Raw genomic sequence first — 22,998 nt, 5'->3', positions numbered from 1 at the left:
GCCCCCCAGTGCGCGCGGCCCGCGCGGAGCAGGCTCAGAGAGCGAGAAAAGCGAACCCAACCCGTTCGGGCCGCTGCTCCGGACCCGCCAGCCGCTGCCGCCGCGAGCCCGCCGGCCAACCGCCACCTCCTCCCCCCGGATCGAGTGTACTGTCCCAACCCGAAAGTCCAGTTCTGCGGCCCGGCAGCGGCAAGCAAGCGAGATGACACAGGAGTACGACAAGTGAGTGAGGGCGCCGCCGCGGGAGTCCAGCCAGCCGGGTTTGGGGGCGAGGCTGAGAGCCGACCCTGGCCAGGCCTTGAGCCGCCTCGGCCGGCCGCTCGGCCGGCACCTGCCAGGAGTCGAGGGGGCGGTGCCGCCGGCTCCCCGCTGGGCTGTTCGCTTCGTGTTTCGCCTCGCCGCCGCTGGGCAGGGGCCAGTGCGGGTGCGGCAGGTGCTGGCGGGGCCCAGGCACCCGGCGCCGGCCGTGCGGGGGGTCGGGAGTCGTCTTCCTTTTCCTTTTCTTTCCTGCGGCTTTCTGGCCCCTCACCCCTTCCCGGCCTCTTTGTTTCATTGAAACAGCTTTTGAAGAGATACTTGCCTTTGGGAAACTCGACACCTGAAAGGAGTTCTTCCTCCGCCTCTAACTTTTCTTCCTCTCTTCTCCTCCGTCTCTAAAAGCCGGGCGTTTCCCGCGCCGCCCCTTCCCCTGCCGAGCAGCCCTCCGGGCGCGGGTAGCTGGCGAGTGGGCGACCCTATAGGGGACGCATCCCCGATTTCCTGTTACACCTCAATGACTAGTGAGTCTGTGGCGGAAAGATTTCAGGTGTAGTGCAGATCTTGATGCGCAGACCACAGACAAGGGGCCTATGAACGCTCTTATTCCCCCCCCCCCCCAGTCGCTTGCTCAGTTCAACTATGGATTTATTTGAGGCGCACTCTTCAGGTGGAAAGGTAGACTTCTCCAGGTAATCTTTGGTCGCTAAACCGTGTAATCCGGCAGACCCGATAGAACCTTCAGAAAATAAAAATTGTGGGGAAGGTTGAAGTGCGCTTATGTCCTGGAATTTTCTTTTCACTGGCTGTGGGAGCGAGAAAATTATTGTGGGAGTTACTTTGCTGTCTGCATCCTTGATAATAATTACAGATTACCATGTTTTTAGTGCGCTGAACTATCAAGAGGATGAAACTTCTACATTGGGGCAATAAAGTACAAAGTACTATGCTTCCAAAAATGCCTTTTGGAATTATTTTGCAATGACATTTGTTGACAAATGTAACGTGATAATAATGTAAGATATTAACATTAGGAGAAATGAGGCGAAGGATATGTCTGTTTTTCTTTGCAGCTTTTCTGTACATGTAAAATTATTCCAAAATTAGAAATATTTTTTAAAAGCAGTTTGGACCAAACTAAATAGTGTATTTTATTAGTATTCTTTAAAGATGGTTTTATTTAAGTGTGTTCTTTTTTGTGGATTAGAAGATTAGACATTAGGGATGGACTATCTGAAATAGGTTGTTCTTGTGTTGTAGAATATGAAGTTAAATGATCATTTGGAATATATTTCAAACGTTTTTGAGAGAGTACTATTTGAAGGACTTAAACCTCACCTGAAAGTGATGATCTTTAAGGACTAATGACAGCCTGACCGTCATATGAGGAAATAAGAAAGGCAACTGCTTTGTGATTGTTTTGTGACTTCTAGTTTAGATTGGACAAAATTTCCAAAGCTAAAGTGCTGGGCTTTGGCACACTTTGGAAATAAAAAACACCTTCAGGGTGATTACAAATGTAAAAAACCATTTGCAAAAAAATTTATTTTCTGTTCCTTGTACCAATTTTGAATGGGGGAGGGAAAAGGGAAGCTGAAAAACTAGCACTACGAGAAGTAATGAGCCAAGTGCTGTCATAATCTTCTGGAAGCAGCTATTACACTATTAATAATAGCTTAACAGTGTGCCAGTAAATCACTCCAAGGCACCAGTGGTTCAGTAACTACTATACTCTGGTCTTGATGGCTCAGGGACTGCCCCTTACTATATTCTTTTATTTATTTTTTTAAATTTGAAATTTGCATAAACAGCCTCTTCAATTTTTAAACAATCCGCTTTGAACAACCTGTTTTGTTTGTTTTATGTTAAAATAGTACACCATCTTAAGACTTCTTTTCTCATCAGATGTAAGCTTCTAGGACTTTATGCCTAGACCTGAGTAGAAATTAGCTTCAAAATAATACTGAATGTTGACTAAGGATAAGTAAATTGTATTTTTTTTTCACCTCCTTTTTCAAAGATGTTCTTTTTCTAAATGTGTGTCTGTTTTTAAAGGGACTGGGTGACTGCCAAACCCTAACCTTTGTTGATTACTTGAAAAGATAATCAATCTTTCCACATTCACTTTTAAAGTAGGTAGGTCACCTTTAGGCCATTTACATACTTCATTTGTGTGATGCAATGAGAACTGGTCTTTAAACTTGCTAGTTAGAATAGTGATAATTCAGAGTAGCTCTGAACATTTTAAATTTATTTTTTTATTTCCTTTTTAAAAAAAGCAGCTTCATTTTGCTAGAATTGGTGTTCCAATTTTCTGTTTATTGACTTACTAAATAGTACCAACTGAACAGTTCCTGAGACTGTTTACATTTCATGTTTTTGAAATCATTAGTATTTACTTTAATCTTTTAAGTTGAATCTTCTATAAGGTTTTACTAAGATTTCAGCTGATTTCTCTGAATTTTTTCCCATCAAACTACACTGGTAAAATGAAACATTTCTTGCCCAGTGTGGACAGCTAGTAAAGATTTTTTAAAATAGATTTTTCCACATATTTTTTGTAAAACCTTTTGTTTAGTGGCTTCATTTATTGTTGTAGATTCTTAAGTGTTTATCTCTAAGATAAACCAGTTAACTCCCTTGCCAGAAAGTTGTGCCTTTTTATTGATTTAGTACAGTTAGTCCCCTTTGGCCACATTCCATGCTCAATCAGCTGGTCATCAGTAGAGTATTCTGACTTTCTCATATACCCCCAAGGATTAAATGAAATACCCTTTTTCTTTCCATCTCCTTCCCCTCCCCCCTTTTAGGTAGGAAATGTTTTAAGGCATGGGCATTAGCAAAGAGGAGAAACGGAAATAACATGTAGCTGCATGATGAGTGAACCATACATACTCTCTTTAAGAGGGTACAGCCCGGAGGAGAATATATGTTCTCTTTTGCCTTCCCATGTCCTTGTGTTTGTTTATGTTGAGTGTTTGAATAGCCTGGCACTTTTTTCATTTTTTGTTCTTGCCAAATAGTATATCCTGGGTTCCATGTGTAGGTTGACTGCAGGTTCCTTGGATGCCTAAAAACATCTTACATCTTACTAGGTGGTCCATTGACCTGCATTTAAGTGTGTTGTTTTCTGGTCTTGTCTTAATTTGACTAAATAGGGTCACTGATAAAACAATAGACTATTTTGTTCCCATAAAATGTCAAGAAATTGGTTGTTTGGCTCTTTAAAAATTATGATGACTGATAGTAGAAATGCCTTAAAAAACCCATTGTCTTAGAGTCGATTCTGACTCATAGCAACCCTCTAGGACAGAGCAGAACTGCCCCATGGGTTTCCAAGGCTGTGATCCATATGGAAGTAGACTGCCTCATCTTTTTCTCTCTAAGAGTGACTGGTGGGTTGAACCACCACACCAACCTTCTGGTTAGCAGCCGAGCACTTAACTACTGTGCTACCAGGGTGCCTTAGAAATGCCTTAGAGTATGATAATTTTTGCTTTTAATTTCTCTAAAGCAAACGGCCAGTGTTGGTTCTTCAGAATGAAGCACTTTATCCACAGCGTCGTTCCTATACTAGTGAGGATGAAGCCTGGAAATCTTTCCTGGAAAATCCTCTCACTGCAGCAACCAAAGCGATGATGAGCATCAATGGAGATGAAGACAGTGCAGCTGCTCTAGGCTTGCTGTATGACTACTATAAGGTAGTTTTGCCTACTCTTTAAAAACCCTTAACAACAGTCCAGGATGCACTTGATTCAACAACATATAAAACAGTAATTTGCTGGTAGAGTGTAATATACTTGCCTCTGTAGTGACTATAAATAATTTAATGAGTACTTTGACTTAATACGGTTCTAAGCTAAAAATCTACGATCACAGACTCAAGGGGTTGTTTTCAAAACTTGTGAAGTAGCCAGCTATTCAGGCTTTATCTGAAAAGTGAAGCTATATCAAAGAGGATAGTTAAAACCAAAAAAACCAAACCCATTGCCATCGAGTTGATTCCAACTTACAGCGACCTTATGGGGTAGGGTAGAACTGCCCCATAGGGTTTCTAAGACTATAGTCTTTATGGAAGTAGACTGCTAAATCTTTCTCCCATGAAGCAACTGGTGGGTTTGAACTGCCAACCTTTCTGCAGCCAAATGCTTAACCACTGCGCCAGCAGGGCTCCTCAAGAGAATAGTAGATGTGTCTTACTAATATAGAACATTTTACTGAAGGCAGTTCTTAGTGCTGTGAAGAGTGTATAGTGGTTAATTTACTTGTGCTCTAACCTTTATTTTCTATGTAGTCAGCATGACTTCTTTTTCTAAAAATGATACTATAAAGTCTTTCATTTGATTTGGTTGTAAAATTCATGATAAAACATTATTTTCTAGTTCTGAGAGATTAGGATATATTTTATAGCTTGTTTCTAGAGATTTTGATTAGTCTTAATTAAATATAATTTGTTCTCTCAGTGGATTTTTTCAGGGTTTTCCTTTCTGAAATTATACTACTGATCTATCTCACCATCATCATCGTCTTAATAATATTACTTACTGATTACCTATATGTGGCAAACATGTTACCAACATGCATATTATTTCTGATCCCTCCAGAATCCCTGGAAAATATGTGGTGTTATCTCTATTTTGCAGATGAGAAAAAAATCTCAAGTCACACAATTAGTGTGTGTTGCAGCCAGGATTTCAGTCCCAGTCTGGTTTATGACAAAGTCCATTCTCTTTTCAGTATAACATGCTGTCCCTTGTAGAACTTTGCTTAGCTTTTTGTATTCATTTTGGCATTCTTCTTTCTGACCAATAGTAGATATTTGGGGATGGCTATTAAGAGTTTAGAATACAATTTAAAACAACAGATTGAGTTGAGGTGCTGCTCACCTGTGGGGTTGTCTCATTATTATAATACGTAACTACTGAATATATTCATTGCATTTCAAGCTTCCCAGAAGCAATGTGAAACTGTGGGCAAACCTTATTGATGGTGTTCTTCTTATGCGTATGTGTGTGTAGGTATGTCTGTCAATATATTTCACAGTTTATTTTTGCCATCTTTTTGTTTTGAAAATGTACAGACCTATAGAAACAATAGGATAATAAACTGCTATGTACCTTCACCTAAATTTGGATTCACGAGTTGTTTGCTTTTTGTTAGGTTCTGGGACTGTATTCTTAATATAAGAAATGTAGAAAGGGAAAAAAAAGCTAGGAAGATAGTTTGATTATCACAATTAGGGTAAGACCTAGACAAAAGTTTTCTGCATTTCCTTGTAAGAGGCCGTGTGTTCAGTTTATTGTGTTTGAGGGATTGAGGCGACTCTCCCGCCCCCCACTTTGATTATGAAGGGAAACTTGTATGATAACTAATGATGCTAGAGGAAACCCTTACCTGGGAAACTTTCCCATGAAGTGTTTCTTTGAAGTGGAAGTTGTTATATATCTGTCCTTATGGCATGTTTTATTGTCTTAATCTGTGTAAAAACCGTAAGTTTCTAAGATATTAACTATGGAATTGTATATCTGGTACTTTTGAGAATGGGAGAAAAACAAGTTAAGTGCCAGAAAGACCAATGTACTAACATAATTCTAGTGGTTATATATGTGTGTTTTAAATTTAAAAAAAAAAAAAATTCCTAAACATATTTTAAGTCTCATTGGGAGTTAAATCTCATTCTGTCCAACAGAAGTAACAACTTTTTTTCTTTTGGTAGATACACGGATGAAAAAACATTTGCCATTTCTACAATTTTTACATGCATAGTTCAAACCAAAAAAACCCCTTGTTTAGTTCAGTGACATTAATCGTGTTGTTCAGCCATTGCTATTAACTGTTCTTAAATTTTTCCATCACTCACAGAAAGGGGTGACAATTTCAGTAGGAGTTGTCAAGCTTCTTATGATACATGTAGGGTTATTTTCTTTTTTAAATGAACTGACATTTCTTCAGTTCTTTGGAGTCTTTAATGATGAACATGAATGTAGGAATAGAATTCTCATGTTGAAAATCAGTTTCAAATGTCTTAGCAGTTTTGGAGTATGTGCTGGGATTAAGTCTCAGTCAAATTGATAGCTATAATATACTAGCATAGTGCCTAAGGCATTTGACTGCTAACCAGAAGGCTGGCGGTTCAAACCCACCAGCCACTCCTCGGAAGGAAGGTTGGGCAATCTACTTCCGTAGTGATGCTGTCTCGGAAACCCAAGGAGGGGTCGCTATGAGTCAGGTCTGACTCGATGGTACATAACAACAACAAAAACAGCAAAGAGGGAGCTCTGGTGGCGTAGTACCTAAGGCATTTGACTGCAAACCAGAAGGCTGGCAGTTCAAACTCACCAGCCACTCCTCAGAAGGAAGGTTGGGCAATCTACTTCCGTAGTGATACTGCCTCAGAAACCCAAGGAGGGGTCACTATGAGTCGGATCCAACTCCCTGGCAGTGAGTAACATCAAAGAGCAGAATAGGAAAAACTGGAATAGGAAATAGGAATAGGAAAAACTGAGTTAAAGTTGTCCTTTGGGTAATAGAATTACTACTTTGGGATAATGTGAATCCCAAAGTATCTAAAGAAATGTGTATCATATGAAGGTCAGCTTTTGGATCTTGGAAATGAACTAATGTGGCTGTTCCTACTGATTTTGCATTTGATCTGAAAGAAGGGCAGTAGTTTGCTGGCCCGAGGGAGCCTGGTAGAACCACTGAAACTATGGCCCCTAGCTGCCCTTCCTTCAGGTCTGGAATTGAACATACACCTGTGGCTTCCAGCCAAACAATAGACAGGCATGTAAGTTGAGCATTTACCTGAGGTAGATACACTCCTTGGAGAGAATAAGCATGAGAGAAAGAAGGGCTGCTCAGGCACAGGGAGATAGCTCAGGGGGTAGGAGTGCATGGAGAGATGGACACAGGGAAGAGGTAACTATCGGGAGGAAGAGGGAGAGGAGATGTTGCATTGTGCTAAATTGTGGTTAATGTCATGAGACAAAGTGTATGTGAACTGCTGTATGGAAAGTGTATTTGCTCTGTAAATTTTCACCCAAATCACAATTTAAAAAAAAAAAAAAAGAAGAAGAAGAAGAAGGGCAGTAGAGAAGAGCAGGAAGAAAGCTTATAGAGCACAGTTGTGTTTTCAGCAGTAGCTTCAGTATCATATGATGTAAATAAATGGGTAAAGACCAGGCTAGGGGCGTTTGTTTAAGAGATGAAACCCAGACTTCAATAACAAAGTAAATTTTGATGCCTTGAGTTTACATGACAAATACGTAGCAGTTTTTACATATCAAGCTGGTAGTCAAACTGTAAGCTCTTTGAGAGTGGACACTGTCTTGCTCATTGTTGTCTCCAGAGTCTTGTGAACAAATAAATGAATGATTAGATTTGCTGAAAAATAAAAGATTGTGTTTTGGGGTTAACTCTACCTGAGTAAGAACTCAATTATTTTCATGTGTTTTAACATACAAGGTTCCAAGAGAGAGAAGATCATCCACAGCAAAACCAGATGTTGAGCACCCAGAGCCAGATCACAGCAAAAGGTAACATAATATACGACGACATAAATTAGTACGCTTAAAAAATGCCACATTTCTGTGGAAATAAAGTTGAAGTTCGTTTAGTTGAATAAGCACTGGTGGAAGAGATAGGTAAGTTGGATTCTTAACATCTAAATTCAGATTTCATTACTGATTTGCCTAGTATTAATTATGATTCTATTGCCCTGAGAAGTTACTCATTTCTTTAGGTATGATTTCTAGAAAACAAAAGCGTTAACTCTCTTCTCCAAAGAGATTACTTTCAGTAATAAGTAATTGTTTTTAAGCTTCTCTTTAGAAGATGTTGCTAAAGGCAGAGGTGGGGGTTCATCAAAAAACAAAAACAAAAAAAAAACATTAAGTACCAGTGACTCTTGAATAACTGCCTCAGTAAAACTTAATAAAATAAGTTAAACTGCATTTTGCATTACTAGTGCCTGCTAAAATTACTTTTGAAATATTTTGGGATAAAACTTTCAGAAAATTAAATTAAGGCTTGACTTTATAATCATGAAAAACCTTTTAAATACATGTTTTAAATAACCCTGGGTTTTATTACTAGTAAAGGAATAAAACATTTTTAAACAAAGAGTGATGATTCAGAATCTTACTTTCCTCTAATTGATTGCTTGATTTTGGTGTCCCTACAAATATGGTATGGTTTTTTTCACAGGATTTGGTAATATACTTTCTTTTACTTAATGTATTTCATAAGTATTTTCCATATTGCTGTTTTAATCTCCATAGTTGCCTTTTTTACTTTTTATTATAGACATTTTCAAGCATTATAAAAATAGAGAAATAGTGTAAGTCCACAGATACCCTGTACCAGCTTAAAGAATTGTCAACATAATGACTCCTGTTTTGTCTATTCCTCCCTCTTTCTGAACTTTTAAATTAGTTTCCTACTTGTTTGCTGAAATATTTTAAAGCAAAACTTAAATATCTTTGCCACATATTTTCTTTTTTTAGGCATTGAGGCTGTATTTCACTAGTACAGAGCCTTAGTGAATTAATTTCCTACAAAGCTTTTTTCTTTAGGATAAAGTTCTAGGAATGAATTTATAGGCCTAGATTTGAACAAATGTATTGATCTTGAAATGTGCAACATTTCCAAATTGCTTTATTCCTTTAAGATTTTAGCCTATATGATTTGAGGGAGCTTTGAAAATTCACTGATTATACCCACTAGAATTTACCTCATATTGCTTAGAATTTTGTTAAACCAGAAATAACTTTATGTAAATGTGTCTGCTGGTCCAGTATAATCACAGGCTTTCTTCTGGTGAAAGAGAAAGCCAAATAAGTTGAAGTATTAGGAAAAGTAGTAGCCAAGTAATAATGGCGCACACTCTTGAACATTTGTATGCCAAGCATTATTATAAACATTTTAGTAGATCATCCCATTTAATCCTTAAAACAGTCTTTGGGTAAATATATTATTCTATGGGTAAATACCATTATTATCCCCATTTTCTAGGTGAGGATTTGGTTAGTGAGAGATGAAGTAACTTGCTCAAGGTCATAGAGCATTTCAAACCAGGCAGTCTTTAACCACTATTCTATGCCACTAATTATGCTTGTGGCATCAGGCTACTATAAAATTGGTATTAAGATTATCTAAAATAAAGTATAATAGAAGATTCCTTCTAGTCCTCAGTATTTGAAATGAAATTTTACTAATTCTTTGGATTTTACTTGACCAATTAGTATGAAGTCTTTTTTTTTTTTTTTGTTCTGTAGTATGGGTTGTCAAAGGTGCCCTGGTGGCAGAGTTGTTAAAGTGATTGGCTGCTAACCAAAAGGTCGGCGGTTCGAACCCATCAGCTGCTCCACATGAGAAAGATGTGGCAGTCTGCTTTCTATAAAGATTCCAAAACCAAACTCAACTACCATCAAGTCAATCCCAACTCATAGCGATCCCCATTGGGTTTCTGAGGCAGTAAGTCTTTATGGAAGTGGATTGCCCAGTCTTCCTTCCTCAGAGTGGCTGATAGCTTTGAACCGCCAGCCCTCTGGTTAGCAGTCAAATGGCTTAGGCACTATGCTACCAGAGCTCAGAAATCCCATAGGGCAGTTCTGCTATGTCCTATGGGGTCACTATGAGTCAGAATCAAATCAGGAGTGGTGGGTTTGGTTTGGTTTTTTGGTATAGGTTGTCTGTTATGCCATTTTCTGTTTATTTGGTCTCTGCCAAGTGTATTACTATTGCATGGGACCCAACAGCCCAGTGCCATTAAGAAAATAAAAATTGTCAAAGAGCTGTATCAGCATCAAGTTTGAAAACACAGTTTTATTTTCTTTTCTTAAAGAAACAGCATACCAAATGTGACTGAACAGCCTCTCATTTCTGCTGGAGAAAACAGGGTGCAAGTACTGAAAAATGTGCCGTTTAACATTGTTCTTCCCCATGGCAACCAACTGAGCATTGATAAGAGAGGCCATCTAACAGCTCCTGATACAACAGTCACTGTCTCCATAGCAACGATGCCTACCCACTCCATCAAGACAGAAACCCAGCCACATGGCTTTGCTGTGGGAATCCCCCCAGCAGTGTATCATCCTGAGCCCACTGAACGTGTGGTAGTTTTCGACCGGAACCTTAATACTGACCAGTTCAGCTCTGGTGCTCAACCCCCAAATGCTCAAAGGCGTACTCCAGACTCTACCTTCTCGGAGACCTTCAAGGAGGGCGTTCAGGAGGTACAGGAAACAAAAACATCTTCCTAAGATGGCTTTTGTGTTTGTATAAGTATTGGGTTCCACCTTTTCCTTGTTATGTAAGCTTGAAATTCAACCTGAAATGAATGGATTAGGAATACAAGATTTTTTTTTTTTTAAGAGAAAGAGCCTATGGGTATAATTTGTAAACTAAACCTTTTAAAACGAGAAATCATTATCAAGGGCACATGGCTAATCTTACCAGCAGCTGAGTTAACGATTATGATTTCAGCTAAGTGATTTGCTGGAGGAAGAGAAAGAGAACCCCATACATAATGTTCCATTGACAACAGATATATTTGCATAGTCTGTTTTCTTCAGTTTTTGCCCTAGACCAAAACAAGCTCCCTGCGATTTGTCTTAGTAGAAAATGATTTATCATGTATTTACTTAGTGTTTCTTGGTTGTTAGTATAGTAAGGGAGGCAGATTGATCTTAATGACATGTGCATTATGTGAGATTTATAAATTAATTCTAAATACTTCTGAGGGTTTTATGATGATGAACATCTCACTCAGGTAAAAGAGACTGAAGATGTTTGAAATCATATTTAGTGACTCAATTGAATTGGGGAAAAAAATCATCAATCTTCTACTTTTGGAGTTAGGAGTAGAACTGCCTTAATCTATTCAGCCATGGTATGAACTTGATACTGTGTTTAACTTGCTTCATTGTGATAAGGCTAACTCCTAAAAGTCCTAAGATTTTGGTTGCACTTTCTAGAATTTGAACAGAATTGGATTGTGTGGGAAAGATAAGAAAAGGGAATAATGAATCACAAGCACTTTTTTGGGCGTACTCACATAGGTTGTCTTCATTGACTTGAGTGGTATACAAGAATGGATGTTTTCCTTTTTTAAATTTTTACTTTTTTAAACTTAAATTTTTAAAATTCTATTCATTATTGCTACTGCTTTTTTGTAGCTTTTACGTTTTTATTTCAAAATGGTTATTTGAAAGGGTAATGTGTTGCTGTAAGCCACATACTTTTATGCTATACCAGACCTTGGTCTTTAGTAACCATGATAATCAGTTAAATAGTTGTGGCTTATTACATTGATATTTCAGGTTTTCTTCCCCTCGGATCTCAGTCTGCGGATGCCTGGCATGAATTCAGAGGACTATGTTTTTGACAGTGTTTCTGGGTAATAGTTGTCTTTTAATTTGATTTTTAATTTTCAGCTTTTATGACATTTCTTTTTTGTTAATTTGATACTGGTAAATCAGAGGTGGCTTTAGTGGGCTTTCAACTTTTATCTTACTACATTTACTGTGGAAATGTCTTTGGTAGAGGACATTTGCTTTAGTGCATTTCATTTTGAACTCTTTGAACTGTGCTTCCTTAATTCTTGGTGTTGGTGCTTTTCCTTCCCTTTGGTTTCTTTATGTGATGGTAGTAGAAGGAAATCTAAAAGATAGCCAAGGGGATTAAATTAGATTTCTCAAATCCTTTCTATCTCAAAAGTTTATAATTCTGTGAGAATTTAGGAATAAAAGCTGTTACTTTTTTTATTAGCCTCATTAGTAATAAATGAAGTCAACCTTTTCTGACCTGATAGCATCTTCTTTTTAACCTCACAAAATTTTATCTCTCAGAATGTGAGTATTTTCAAAGTTAATTAGAAATATAGCATCTTCAGATTTATTTAATAGTCTAGAATATCATTATATAAGTTTGTTTTACTCATTTCTGTATGTGTGTGATATTTTAGTCTAGGATTTTATGGAAATTGACTCCTTCCTTATAGACCTATCTCAAATGCAGGAGTCATATGCCTTTAGGGTATAGAATAGGATTGGATGGGCAGACTTCTTTTTTTCAGAGGTCAGATAGTAAATATTGTCACCTTTGTGGGCCGCACAATTTCTGTTGCAACTGCTCAACCCTGCCATTGTAGCACAAAAGCCACTGTAGACAGTACATAAACAGGCAGTAAGTGGCAATATTCCAATAAAACTTTGATTTACAGAAGCAGATACAGTTACCAACCCTTGGTCTAGGAAAGTTATTAAATAATTTTAGGGACATATATGAATGGAAGTGTAAGATAATAGGAAGGGTAGAGAATTGTGAGGGCTAAGCTAAAGACATTTAAAAAAAGAAACTACAAAAAAATGTGCTGTGCGCTGGCCAAATAAAATTTAACCATAGGACCACCAGCTACCGGTTTGTAACCTCTGCTAGGTACATACCAGATTGGCTGCATGTCTTGTGAGGGTTTCCTTCCAAAGTTCTTTTCACTTACCAGTATTTTTAATACCCTTCCCATCCAAATGAGTAGTTGTTAACATCACATCATAGAATTTCTGGTAGGCATTTAATAGTCCCACATCTGTGAGATGTGAGAATTTATGGATTGCAAGTACTTTTGTTTAACAGTTATATTTTTCATGGAAAAGATAGAAAATGCTATTTATAATAATGGCTTGATCAATTGGATTTTTCCTGGTAGTTTGATATCTCAGTACATCTACAATGAAGCATTTTAAGATTGCATTAAAGCATATAGGAAGATTCCAAAACAGTGGATTAGAGATCTGTGATATTTTTTGTCCTGTAGGAACAATTTTGAATATACCCTAGAAGCTTCAAAATCACTTCGGCAGAAACCAGGAGATAGCACTATGACTTACTTGAACAAAGGCCAGTTTTATCCTGTCACCTTAAAAGAAGTGAGCAGCAATGAAGGAATCCACCACCCTATCAGCAAAGTCCGTGTAAGTTCTGTTATTTAGGAAAACTAGTCAGAGATTCATATTTTCATGCCTAAAGTAGATGTAAATGAAGGTCTAAAATTGTAGTTTCAAGTGTTAATTAATACTAAATAAGTTTTCCAAGACATACTCACCCTTTAGTGTCTTTATGTTGTAATGCATTCTCTTTCATAGAGTGTGATCATGGTAGTATTTGCTGAAGACAAAAGCAGAGAAGATCAGTTAAGGCATTGGAAATACTGGCACTCTCGGCAGCACACTGCTAAACAAAGATGCATTGACATAGGTAAGTAGCTCTGGAGCCTGCTTTTATTCCCAGAGGTGCAAACATCCAGTTTTTTAAATCCAATTGTTTTTGGCAGTGATCAGCTTCCTGCCGAAAGCATTTGAATTTTTATGCCAGATACTGATCTGTTCCAAACACTGTTATTGGCCTCCTGGAATCAGTGCTGTCTTACCATTACTTCCTTCATAAGGATAAGTGTCCCATGGAATGGGTTTCCATATGACATCTGGGCCAGAAGCTATGTAGCCAGCTAACATGAATGCCTCCCTTTTCAGACTGTGAATTCTTTGAGAAGTGATGTCTCTTTTAAGATTCTGATTATTTGAAGTTGATTGTTAGGTGGAAAAAAACAAATCAACAAATAAAATAATGTTGATGTGGAGTTACTTAACAGTTGTACTTAGTTATGTGTTAAACTATATTGCTAGACTCCTATATCTGTAAATAGACCCAGAGAATCATCATTTGGGATATAACAGCAAACCTATACAAATCCATATTTATTGAAGTAGTTTTACAGAGACTCTATTCTTGCTATGTATAATTTTCTTGCTATGTAATTATCCTATAAAACCATTGTCTATAGTACAGATCAGGAGCATTGGTGGCACAGTGGTTAAAGCTTTGTGCTGCTAACCAAAAGGTTGGCAGTTTGAACCCACCAACCGCTCCACAAGAGAAAGATGATGAGGCAGTCTATTTCCATAAAGATTTATAATCTTAGAAACCTTATGGGGCAGTTCTACTCTTTCCTAAAGAGTTGCTATGAGTTGGAATCAACTCAGTGGCAGTGGGTTTGTTTTTTAAGGCACAGATGGCTATTAATTATAGTTTTACTTTTTTTTCTTTACCTTTTGTAATGCCCATGTTCTCTTATAGGAGAATTACAATAACTTAGTTCTAATCTTGGTTTTGCACATTAGTTTTGTGACCTTGTGACAATATTTAACTTTTTAGAACTAGATTTCCTAATTTTGATATGATGGGATTAAATTGCATATCTCTAAACTTACCTTTGTTACAAAGATTGATTCTTTTTCTTTTGTTTTTTGGAACTGCTGTCAGCGCAACAAATTGTTAATTTAACTCATCTAGAGGTGATAATACAAAAACTGCTATAATCTCATTTTGGAACTAGAAATCACAAATTTCTTTCTCTTTTTCATCACTTCCCAAATAGCTGACTATAAAGAAAGCTTCAATACCATCAGTAACATTGAGGAGATTGCTTATAATGCTATTTCTTTCACTTGGGACATTAACGATGAAGCAAAGGTAGGTAATAAAGTCCACAGGGGTCCTTACATTTCCACCTGTTGGAGAAGTGTGGGAGGAGCTTAATGAGTTTACATTTGATTTATTACATTTTTACATGTTTTCATTCCTATGCTAAGGAATAGGGAGGAAAAAGTGGCTAAGAAGATATAAGCCACAAGTCACAAAGTGTATGAAATAAGAAAGACTCTGGGAGAAGAAATATTTATTACCAGCTATTTCCTTTCTTCCAGCTGGATTCTTCTTTTTCTCTCTTTTCATTATTTTACATTTTCTAAAAGTAAAACTTCTCAGACCTACCCCTCTCCCCTTTCTCTCCTATCCCTGATCCAAATAACAGATTTTTTTCTTTATAAACTTTAACATACGTAGTCTAATAGGGAAGTCAAAAGGTATTGAGTTGTACTCTGCCAGTACTCACTGTTTGATGTTGTTTGTGACTGTTCATTCATTTTGCCTTCATTTACTCATTTACAAAGTGGAGTTAATACCTGTCTTAGTTATCTAGTGCTGCTATGGCAGAAATACCACAAGAGGATGGCTTTAACCGAAATTTATTTTGTCATAGTTTAGGAAGCTAAAAGTCCAAATTCTGGGTGTCAGTTCTAGGGGAAGGCTCTGGGTCGAGGTCCTTGTCTCCTTCCAACATCTATGGGGCCAGCATTCCTTGGAGATCTTCATGTGTCTTGCTATCAGGATTCCCCCAGTGTAGAAGGTTCTCAGCTGAAGGACCCTGGGATGTGCTCTGTTCTCAGCTATTCTTTCTTGGTGGTAGTAGGTCCCTCAGTGTCTTCTCGCTTGTTTAATGTCTTTTGTATCTCAGAAGAGATTAATTTAGGATACAGCCTAATCCTATAGATTAAATCCTACCTCATTAACCTAACTGCCTTTACTCCTGCCTCATTAACACCATAGAGGTTAGGATTTTCAGTATGTAGGATATTTATATCAGGTCACAAAATGGAAGATAATTACATAATACTGAGAATCATGGCGTAGCCAAGTTGACATATATTTTGGGCGGTCAGAATTCAGTCTATAACTTTCCACCCTTAGGCCCCCCAAAATTCACGTCCTTCAAGCATGTGAAATACATTAACTTCATATCATCCCGAATGTCTTAAATCACCTTCAAGACCAAAATCTCCTAGGGCACTATTCTTCTTCATCTGTGAACCTGTAAAATCTAGAATACAAGTTATTGGTTTCCAAAATACAATGATGGAACAGGCACAAGGTAGACATATCTATTACAAATGGGAGAAATTGGAGGGAAAGAAAGGTCAGTGGGTAACAAGCAGGTAAAAAAAAAAAAACAACAACAAAACCGTTTATATTTGCTTTCAAGGGTTGAAGATAATCTTCTGTTCTCTGAGACCATCTAGGTAGTGGCTCTGTCCTCTACACTTTGGATGATGGCCATGCTCTCTGGATTCTGGGTGGAGGCCCCTTGGACCTGGACTTCAGCTGCCTTCCACGCTTCTGGGATGGCATCTTCGCTCCCTCAGCTTGGGGTGGGCCCATTCTCCTAGTCCAATTGAGTGGAGACTCTACCCTCTCTTGGCCCTATCAGGTTCCATTCTTCTGCTCCTTGGGCATGACAGCCCTGCCTTCTCAGCTTTAGGCAGCAGATCCTGCTCCATCCCCCTGCCACTCGTGAACAGCAGCCCCACACTACAGAACTGAGTTGGTGAAAACCTAATTCTTTGAAATCTTAGACTCTGTGACCCCACCCTTTGAAATTCAGAGGCCATGGCCTAATCCTTTAAGACCCCAGAGGTCATGGCTTCCGCCTTTGAGGCTAAGGCAGCTTTGTTTCCCATGTTTCTTGTCTCTTCAGCATCTGCTTTCTGGTTCCTTGGCTTCTTGGCTCCTTGGACCACTTGGGTCAGCGTAGCCTCTGCCCTGCTTGGAAAAGTGTTACAAAGCTCTTTAGCACCACAGATTAGTACCTGTAGAGTCACCCCTCCAGCAGTAAGCCTCAGCCTGAATGTGCTCAGTGCTTTTGCTCCATGGGTTGGCTCACACCAGTCTCCTGGTTCTGCTGATGTTGTTTTTCTGCCACTGCTGCTTGCCCTTTACACTGTCTTCAGTGTTACACCTCTCTTCATTTCCTTCTGAGCCCTCATTAAGACTGCATTTGACATGCGTAATTCCACCAACAGGCTCTTCAGGGCAATCTAGGCTTTTACTATTAGGCATCTTAAAACTCTTGCAGCCTCTACCTATTACCCACTTCTAAAATTGCTCCACATTTTAGGTATCTGTTAGAGTAATACTCTATTCTTTCAGTACCAAGTTCTGTCTTAGTTATCTAGTGCTGCTATAACAAATAACACAATGCATGGTTTTAACAAAAAATTTATTGTCTCACAATTTAGAAAGCTATAAGTATGAATCCAGGGTGCTGGCTTTAGGGGAAGGCTTTCTTTCTCTGTTGAATCTAGAGGAAGGTCCTTGTCTCTTTGAGCTTCTGCTCCTGAGTGATCTTCAGATGGCTTGGCGTCTCTCTTCCCCCATCACTGCTTGTTTGCTTGTCCTAATCTCTTTTATATCTCAAAAGAGGTAGACTCAAGGTACATCCAACACTAATCTTGTGTTGCTAACATAACGAAGACAACCAATTCCCAAATGGGATTATAACCACAGGTATAGAGGTCAGGATTTACAACATATTTTTGAGGGACAGAATTCAATCAATAACGGACACAAAGAGGTTGAAAGCAAAAGGACAGAAAAAGATATTCCATGCAAATAGTATTCAAGGAGAGGTGAGTAGCTATATTTTATTTTGTTAGGTACAGTTGAGTCAGTTTCAACTTACAATGACCTGTACAACAGAACAGAACGAACACTGCTCAGTCCTGTATCATCCTCACAGTTGTTGCCATGCTTGAGCCCATCTTCACAGCCACTGTGTCAGTCCATCTCATTGATGATCTTCCCCTGTTTCCCTGACTCTCTGCTTTCCCATGCGTGGTATTCTTCCCCATGAACAGGTCCTTTCTGACAACATGACCAAAGTAGATAAGACAAAGTCTGGCCATTCTTGAGTCTAAGGAGCATTCTGGCTATACTACTTCCAAGACAGATGTTTTATCTTCTAGCAGTCTATGCTATGTTCAGTGTTCTCTGTCAACACCATAACTCAAATGAATCAACTCTTCTCTGATCTTCCTTATTCATTGTTCAGCTCTCACATGCATGTGAGACTATTGAAAAGACCATGGCTTGGGTCAAGCACGCTTTAGACTTTAAAGACATCTTTGCTCTTAAGTACTTTAAAGAGGTTTTTTGCAGCAGATTTACTCAATTTAATGCATAGTTCGATTGCTACTTCCATGGATGTTGAGTGTGGATCCAAGTAAAATGAAATCCTTTGCAACTTCAGTCTTTTCTCCATTTATCATGATGTTGCTTATTGGTGCCATATATATCCTATAAGATGATAGAGACTTTCTCTGTAGCTCTCCTCATTTCCTTCTGAGCCCTCACCAAAATTACCTTTGATGTCCATAATTCTACCTATAGTCACTTCAAGACAATCTAGGCTTTTACTGTTAGGCACCTTAAAACTCTTAACAGCCTCAACCCATTGCCCAATTTCAAAACCACTTCCACAATTTAGGTACCTGTTACAGCAGCACCCTATTTGGTACCAAATTCTTTCTTAGTTATCTAGTGCAAGTATAACAGAAATTCCACAAATAGATGGCTTTAACAAAAACATTTATTCTCTTAACAGTTCAAGAGGTTAAAAGTCCAAATTCAGGGCGCCAGTGCTAGGGGAAGACTCTCTCTCTCTGTTGGCTCTTGGGAAAGATCCTTGTCACCTTTCAGCATCTGTGGACCCAGCATCCCTTAGATGCCATGTGTTTTGGCGTCAGTCATTCCCTGTATCTAAGAGATTCTCAGTGTGGGGACCCCAGGTCCAAAGGGCACACTCCTCTTCTGGCTCTGGCTCTTCTTTCTTGGTGGTAATAGGTCTCTAAAATTCCGCTTGCTTATTCAATTTCTTTTATATCTCAAAGAGATTGACTCAAGATATCACGTAATCCTGTAGATTATATGCTGCCTCACTAACACAATTGCCTCTAATCCTGCCTCATTAACATCATAGAGGTTGGGATTTATAATACACAGGATAATTAGATCACAAAATGGAGGCTAATTACATAATACTGAGAATCATGGCCTGGCCAAGTTGACATATTTCAAACTGTAATAATACCTGTTTCCTCCCTCTTCCCAGGAATATTGTGAGGATTATTGAGACAATCCTATAAAGCTGTTTTGAGTTTCTTGGAGAAAATCTTAAATACAAGTTATGATGAGCGATATGTTATTTCATATCATTACCTTGCAAATATAGCTGAGGTGAAGTTTCTTCTATCTTGCTTTTATAGTTGAAGAATTACATGCAATTCACATGGTCATTTGAGTAACTCTAATTAGTTTTTAATATCCTTTAAGAAAAATTAAATGTACTCTTAAGTCATTTCTGCCCTTGACACAGCATTCTTCCCTTTTAGTGTATTCCCTTTTTCCCCAAAGTTATTAGAATTCTTGTATTTATTTCTCTCTAGATTAATTTAAAAATTGGATGCTCACACAACACATTTTTTTTGACAGTTACTAAAATAAGATTGATCTTTAGAACTTTTTGCAATATTAGGAATACTTTTCTATATTAAGTCTAGGTACAAGACTTTTCTATCAAATCTCCCTGTCCTTTTTCAATTTTTTATTTATTCAACAGTTTTTGGATTAAAACACTGTATCACAAATATTACTGTTTCATTTTATACTGTGTGAGGTTGCTTTTAAATATCATATGACTGGCCTAAACCAGATGGCTTCTCTGGGGAATTCTACCAAACATTTAGACAAGATTGACATCAGTACTCTTTAAATTCTTGCAAAAGATACAAGAAGGAAGGAATGCTCCCCAGTTCATTGTATGAAGCAAACATAATGCTGATACCCAAATCAGACAAAGACAACAAAAGAAAACTACAAGCCAATACTATGTCTTATGCCTAAAGGTATAAAAATCCTCAACAAAATCCTAGCAAACAGAATCCACCAGCATATTAAAAGAGTCATACACCATGACCAAGTGGGATTTATTCCAGGAATGCAGTGAAGGTTCACCATTAGAAAATCAATCAGCATATAATCCAAACTTAAAAACCAAACTCACTGCCATAGACTCACAGTAACCCCCATTGGGTTTTCAAGGCTGTAAGTCTTTATGGAAGAGGACTGCCTCATCTTTCTTCCGTGGAGTGGCTGGTAGATTCAAACCACCAACCTGTTGGTTACCAGCCAAATACCTTAACCACTACTTCACCAGGGCTTCTCTCATCAACATAGTAGACCATATCCATAGAACAAAAGACAACAACTACATGATCATCTATATAGAGGCAAAAAACAAAAAAATAAATAAAATATAACACCCTTTCTTGATGAAAAACCTAAATAGATTGGCATAGATGAGAAATTCATCAGTATGATTCAGGGCATATATGAAAATCCAACAGCCAGCATTAGACTAGTAGATAAAGACCAAGAGCTTTCCCCTTAAAATCAGGAACAAGACAAGGGTACCTGCTCTCATCACTTCTGTTCAATATTGTACTAGAAGTCCTAGCCAGAGTGATAAGATAAGAAAAAGAAATAAACTATATCCAGATCGAGAAAATAAGAAGTAAAATTAATGGATGATATGATCCTGTATATAGGAAATCTCCAGATAGTCTGCAAAAAAACTTCTAGAGCTAATAGAGGAATTTAGCAAAATTGGTGGGCACAAGGTCAACAAACAAAAATCATTTGGGTTTCTGCATACCAATAGTGAGAAATCTGAAAGAGAATTATGGGAACAATTCTATTTATAGTGGCATCTAAGAAAAAAATACCTGGGAATAAATCTAACCAGGGACATGAAGGACAATGGAAACTATGAAACACTACTGAAAGAAATGTTCTGTTTATGGATTGTTGTTGTTATGTGCTGTCGAGTTGGACCCAACTCATAGCGACCCCTCCTTGGGTTTCCGAGGCAGTATCACTACGGAAGTAGATTGCCCCATCTTCCTTCTGAGGAGTGGCTGGTGGGTTTGAACCACCAGCCTTCTGGTTAGCAGTCAAGTGCCTTAGGCACTAAGCTACCAGAGCTCCTTGTTTATGAATTAGAAGACTTAATATTGTTAAGATGTCAGTACAGTACTACCCAAAGCAATCTGTAGATTCAACATAGTCCCAATTAAAATTCCAATAGGTTTTTAAAGAGATAGAAAAACCAACCTCAACTTTATCTGGAAAAGTAACAGGCTGAACATTCGCTGAAAGTTAACAAAGTAGGAAGACTCACACTTCTGATTTTAGAACATGCTCTCTACTCACTGCCATCCTGTCAATTCTAACACATAGCGACCCCCACTGGGTTTCCAAGGTTGTAAATCATAATGAAAGTAGATTGCCCCGTCCACCTCAGGAGCAGCTGGTGGGTTGAACCACTGACCTGGCTAGTGGTTGAATGCCTTATCCATTATGCCACCAGAGCTTTTTTCAGCTGCAGTAATCAAAAAACCCTGGTCCTAGTATAGTAAAAGACACATACCAATGGAATAGAATTGAGAGTTCAGAAATAAACCCTTACATCCGGTGTCAGCTAATTTTTGAAAAGAGTGCTAAGTCCATTCAAGGGGGAAAGAAATGTCTCTTCAATAAATTGTGCTGGTAAAATTGGATTTCCACATGCAGAAAAATGAAACAGGATCCATGCCTCACAGCATATACAAAAACAAACTCAGAATGGATTAAGAACCTAAATGTGCAAATTAAAACCATAAAACTCTTGGAAAAATAAGCAGGGGCCTGCTGTCGGGCCTAGCTTTCAACATGGGTTATGTAATTATCTAATTATCTAAAACAAAAGCACAAGTGAGCAAAAGACAAAATAAATAAATAGAACCTCATAAAAACTAAAAACTTGTTAATCAATAAATAAATTTTATTATTTACAAAAAAGATAAAAAGATAAGCTACCAACTGGGAGCCTGGTAGCATAGTGGCTAAAGCACTTGACTGCTAACCAGAAGGCTGGCGGTTCAAACCCACCAGCCACTCCTCGGAAGGAAGGTTGGGCAATCCTACTTCCGTAGTGATACTGCCTCGGAAACCCAAGGAGGGGTCGCTATGAGTCGGGGCTGACTCGACGGCACATAATAACAACAGCAACAACAACCAACTGGGAGAATATTGTTGGAAACCATACATCATCAATAAGAATCTAATAACCAATATGTATATGTAAAACTTTGACAACAGCAAAAAAGATAACCCAATCATGAAAGGGGCAAAGGACTTGAATAGACATTTCATCAGAGAGGACATACATATGGCCACCAAATACATGAAAAGATGCTCAGTGTCATTAGCCATCACAGAGATGCAAATCAAAACCACGAGATATTACCATAACACTCCCACTAGGATAGTGAAGATTGAATAATGAATGTTGGTAGAATGTGGGGAAATTGGAACCTCTATCCATTGCTGGTGGGCATGCAAAATGGTATAGGCGCTGTGGAAAACAGAGTAGTGGTTCCTAAAAAAACCAGAACTGGAACTACCATATTATCCACCAATTCTACTCCTAAGTATATACCCAAAAGACATGAAAGCAGAGACTCAGAAGGAGATGTGTATACCACTATTCATTGCAGCACTATTCACAGTAGCCGAAAGGTAGAAACAACCCAAATGTCCATTAACAGATAAGTGGGTAAATAAAATGTACGTGTATACAATGGAATACTGCTCTGCCAGTAGTATAAATAAAGTCTTGATACGTGCTACAATACGGATGGAGTTTGAAGACATTATGCTTAGTGAAATAAGCCAATCACAAAAGAACAAATATTATATGACCTCACTTAATAAAAGAACAAGGAAAGGCAAATGTGTAGAAACCAAAGTTTACTAGTGGTTACCAGGGGTAGGAGGAAGTGGGGAAAAAGATTGCTATAGTGATGGGGGAAATCACATTGATTTATGGTTGTTGTTGTTGTTGTTGTTATGTGCCGTCGAGTCAGACCTGACTCATAGCAACCGCTCCTTGGGTTTCCGAGGCAGTATCACTACGGAAGTAGGATTGCCCAACCTTCCTTCCGAGGAGTGGCTAGTGGGTTTGAACCGCCAGCC

At 38.3% G+C, this 22,998-nt stretch overlaps 1 protein-coding gene across 1 annotated transcript in view; it reads left to right on the top strand.

The window, feature by feature from the left end:
- The first annotated feature begins 202 nt into the window (after positions 1-202).
- GRHL1 (grainyhead like transcription factor 1) overlaps positions 203-22,998 on the top strand; it is a 75,609-nt gene continuing 52,813 nt past the window's right edge. Inside the window, exons 1-8 of the mRNA XM_042783671.1 lie at positions 203-222; positions 3,770-3,956; positions 7,720-7,790; positions 10,100-10,490; positions 11,577-11,653; positions 13,070-13,226; positions 13,398-13,509; positions 14,690-14,784. Coding sequence (XP_042639605.1) covers positions 203-222; positions 3,770-3,956; positions 7,720-7,790; positions 10,100-10,490; positions 11,577-11,653; positions 13,070-13,226; positions 13,398-13,509; positions 14,690-14,784 — 1,110 coding nt within the window. The remainder of the gene's footprint in view (positions 223-3,769; positions 3,957-7,719; positions 7,791-10,099; positions 10,491-11,576; positions 11,654-13,069; positions 13,227-13,397; positions 13,510-14,689; positions 14,785-22,998) is intronic.

The sequence above is a fragment of the Orycteropus afer genome, unplaced genomic scaffold (genome assembly GCF_000298275.1).
Source record: "Orycteropus afer afer isolate SDZICR_OR568_19922 unplaced genomic scaffold, OryAfe1.0 scaffold00025, whole genome shotgun sequence".
Taxonomy (NCBI): Eukaryota; Metazoa; Chordata; class Mammalia; order Tubulidentata; family Orycteropodidae; genus Orycteropus; species Orycteropus afer.
Note: the sequence above shows the minus strand (reverse complement) of the source record. Positions and strands in the feature narration are given on the sequence as shown.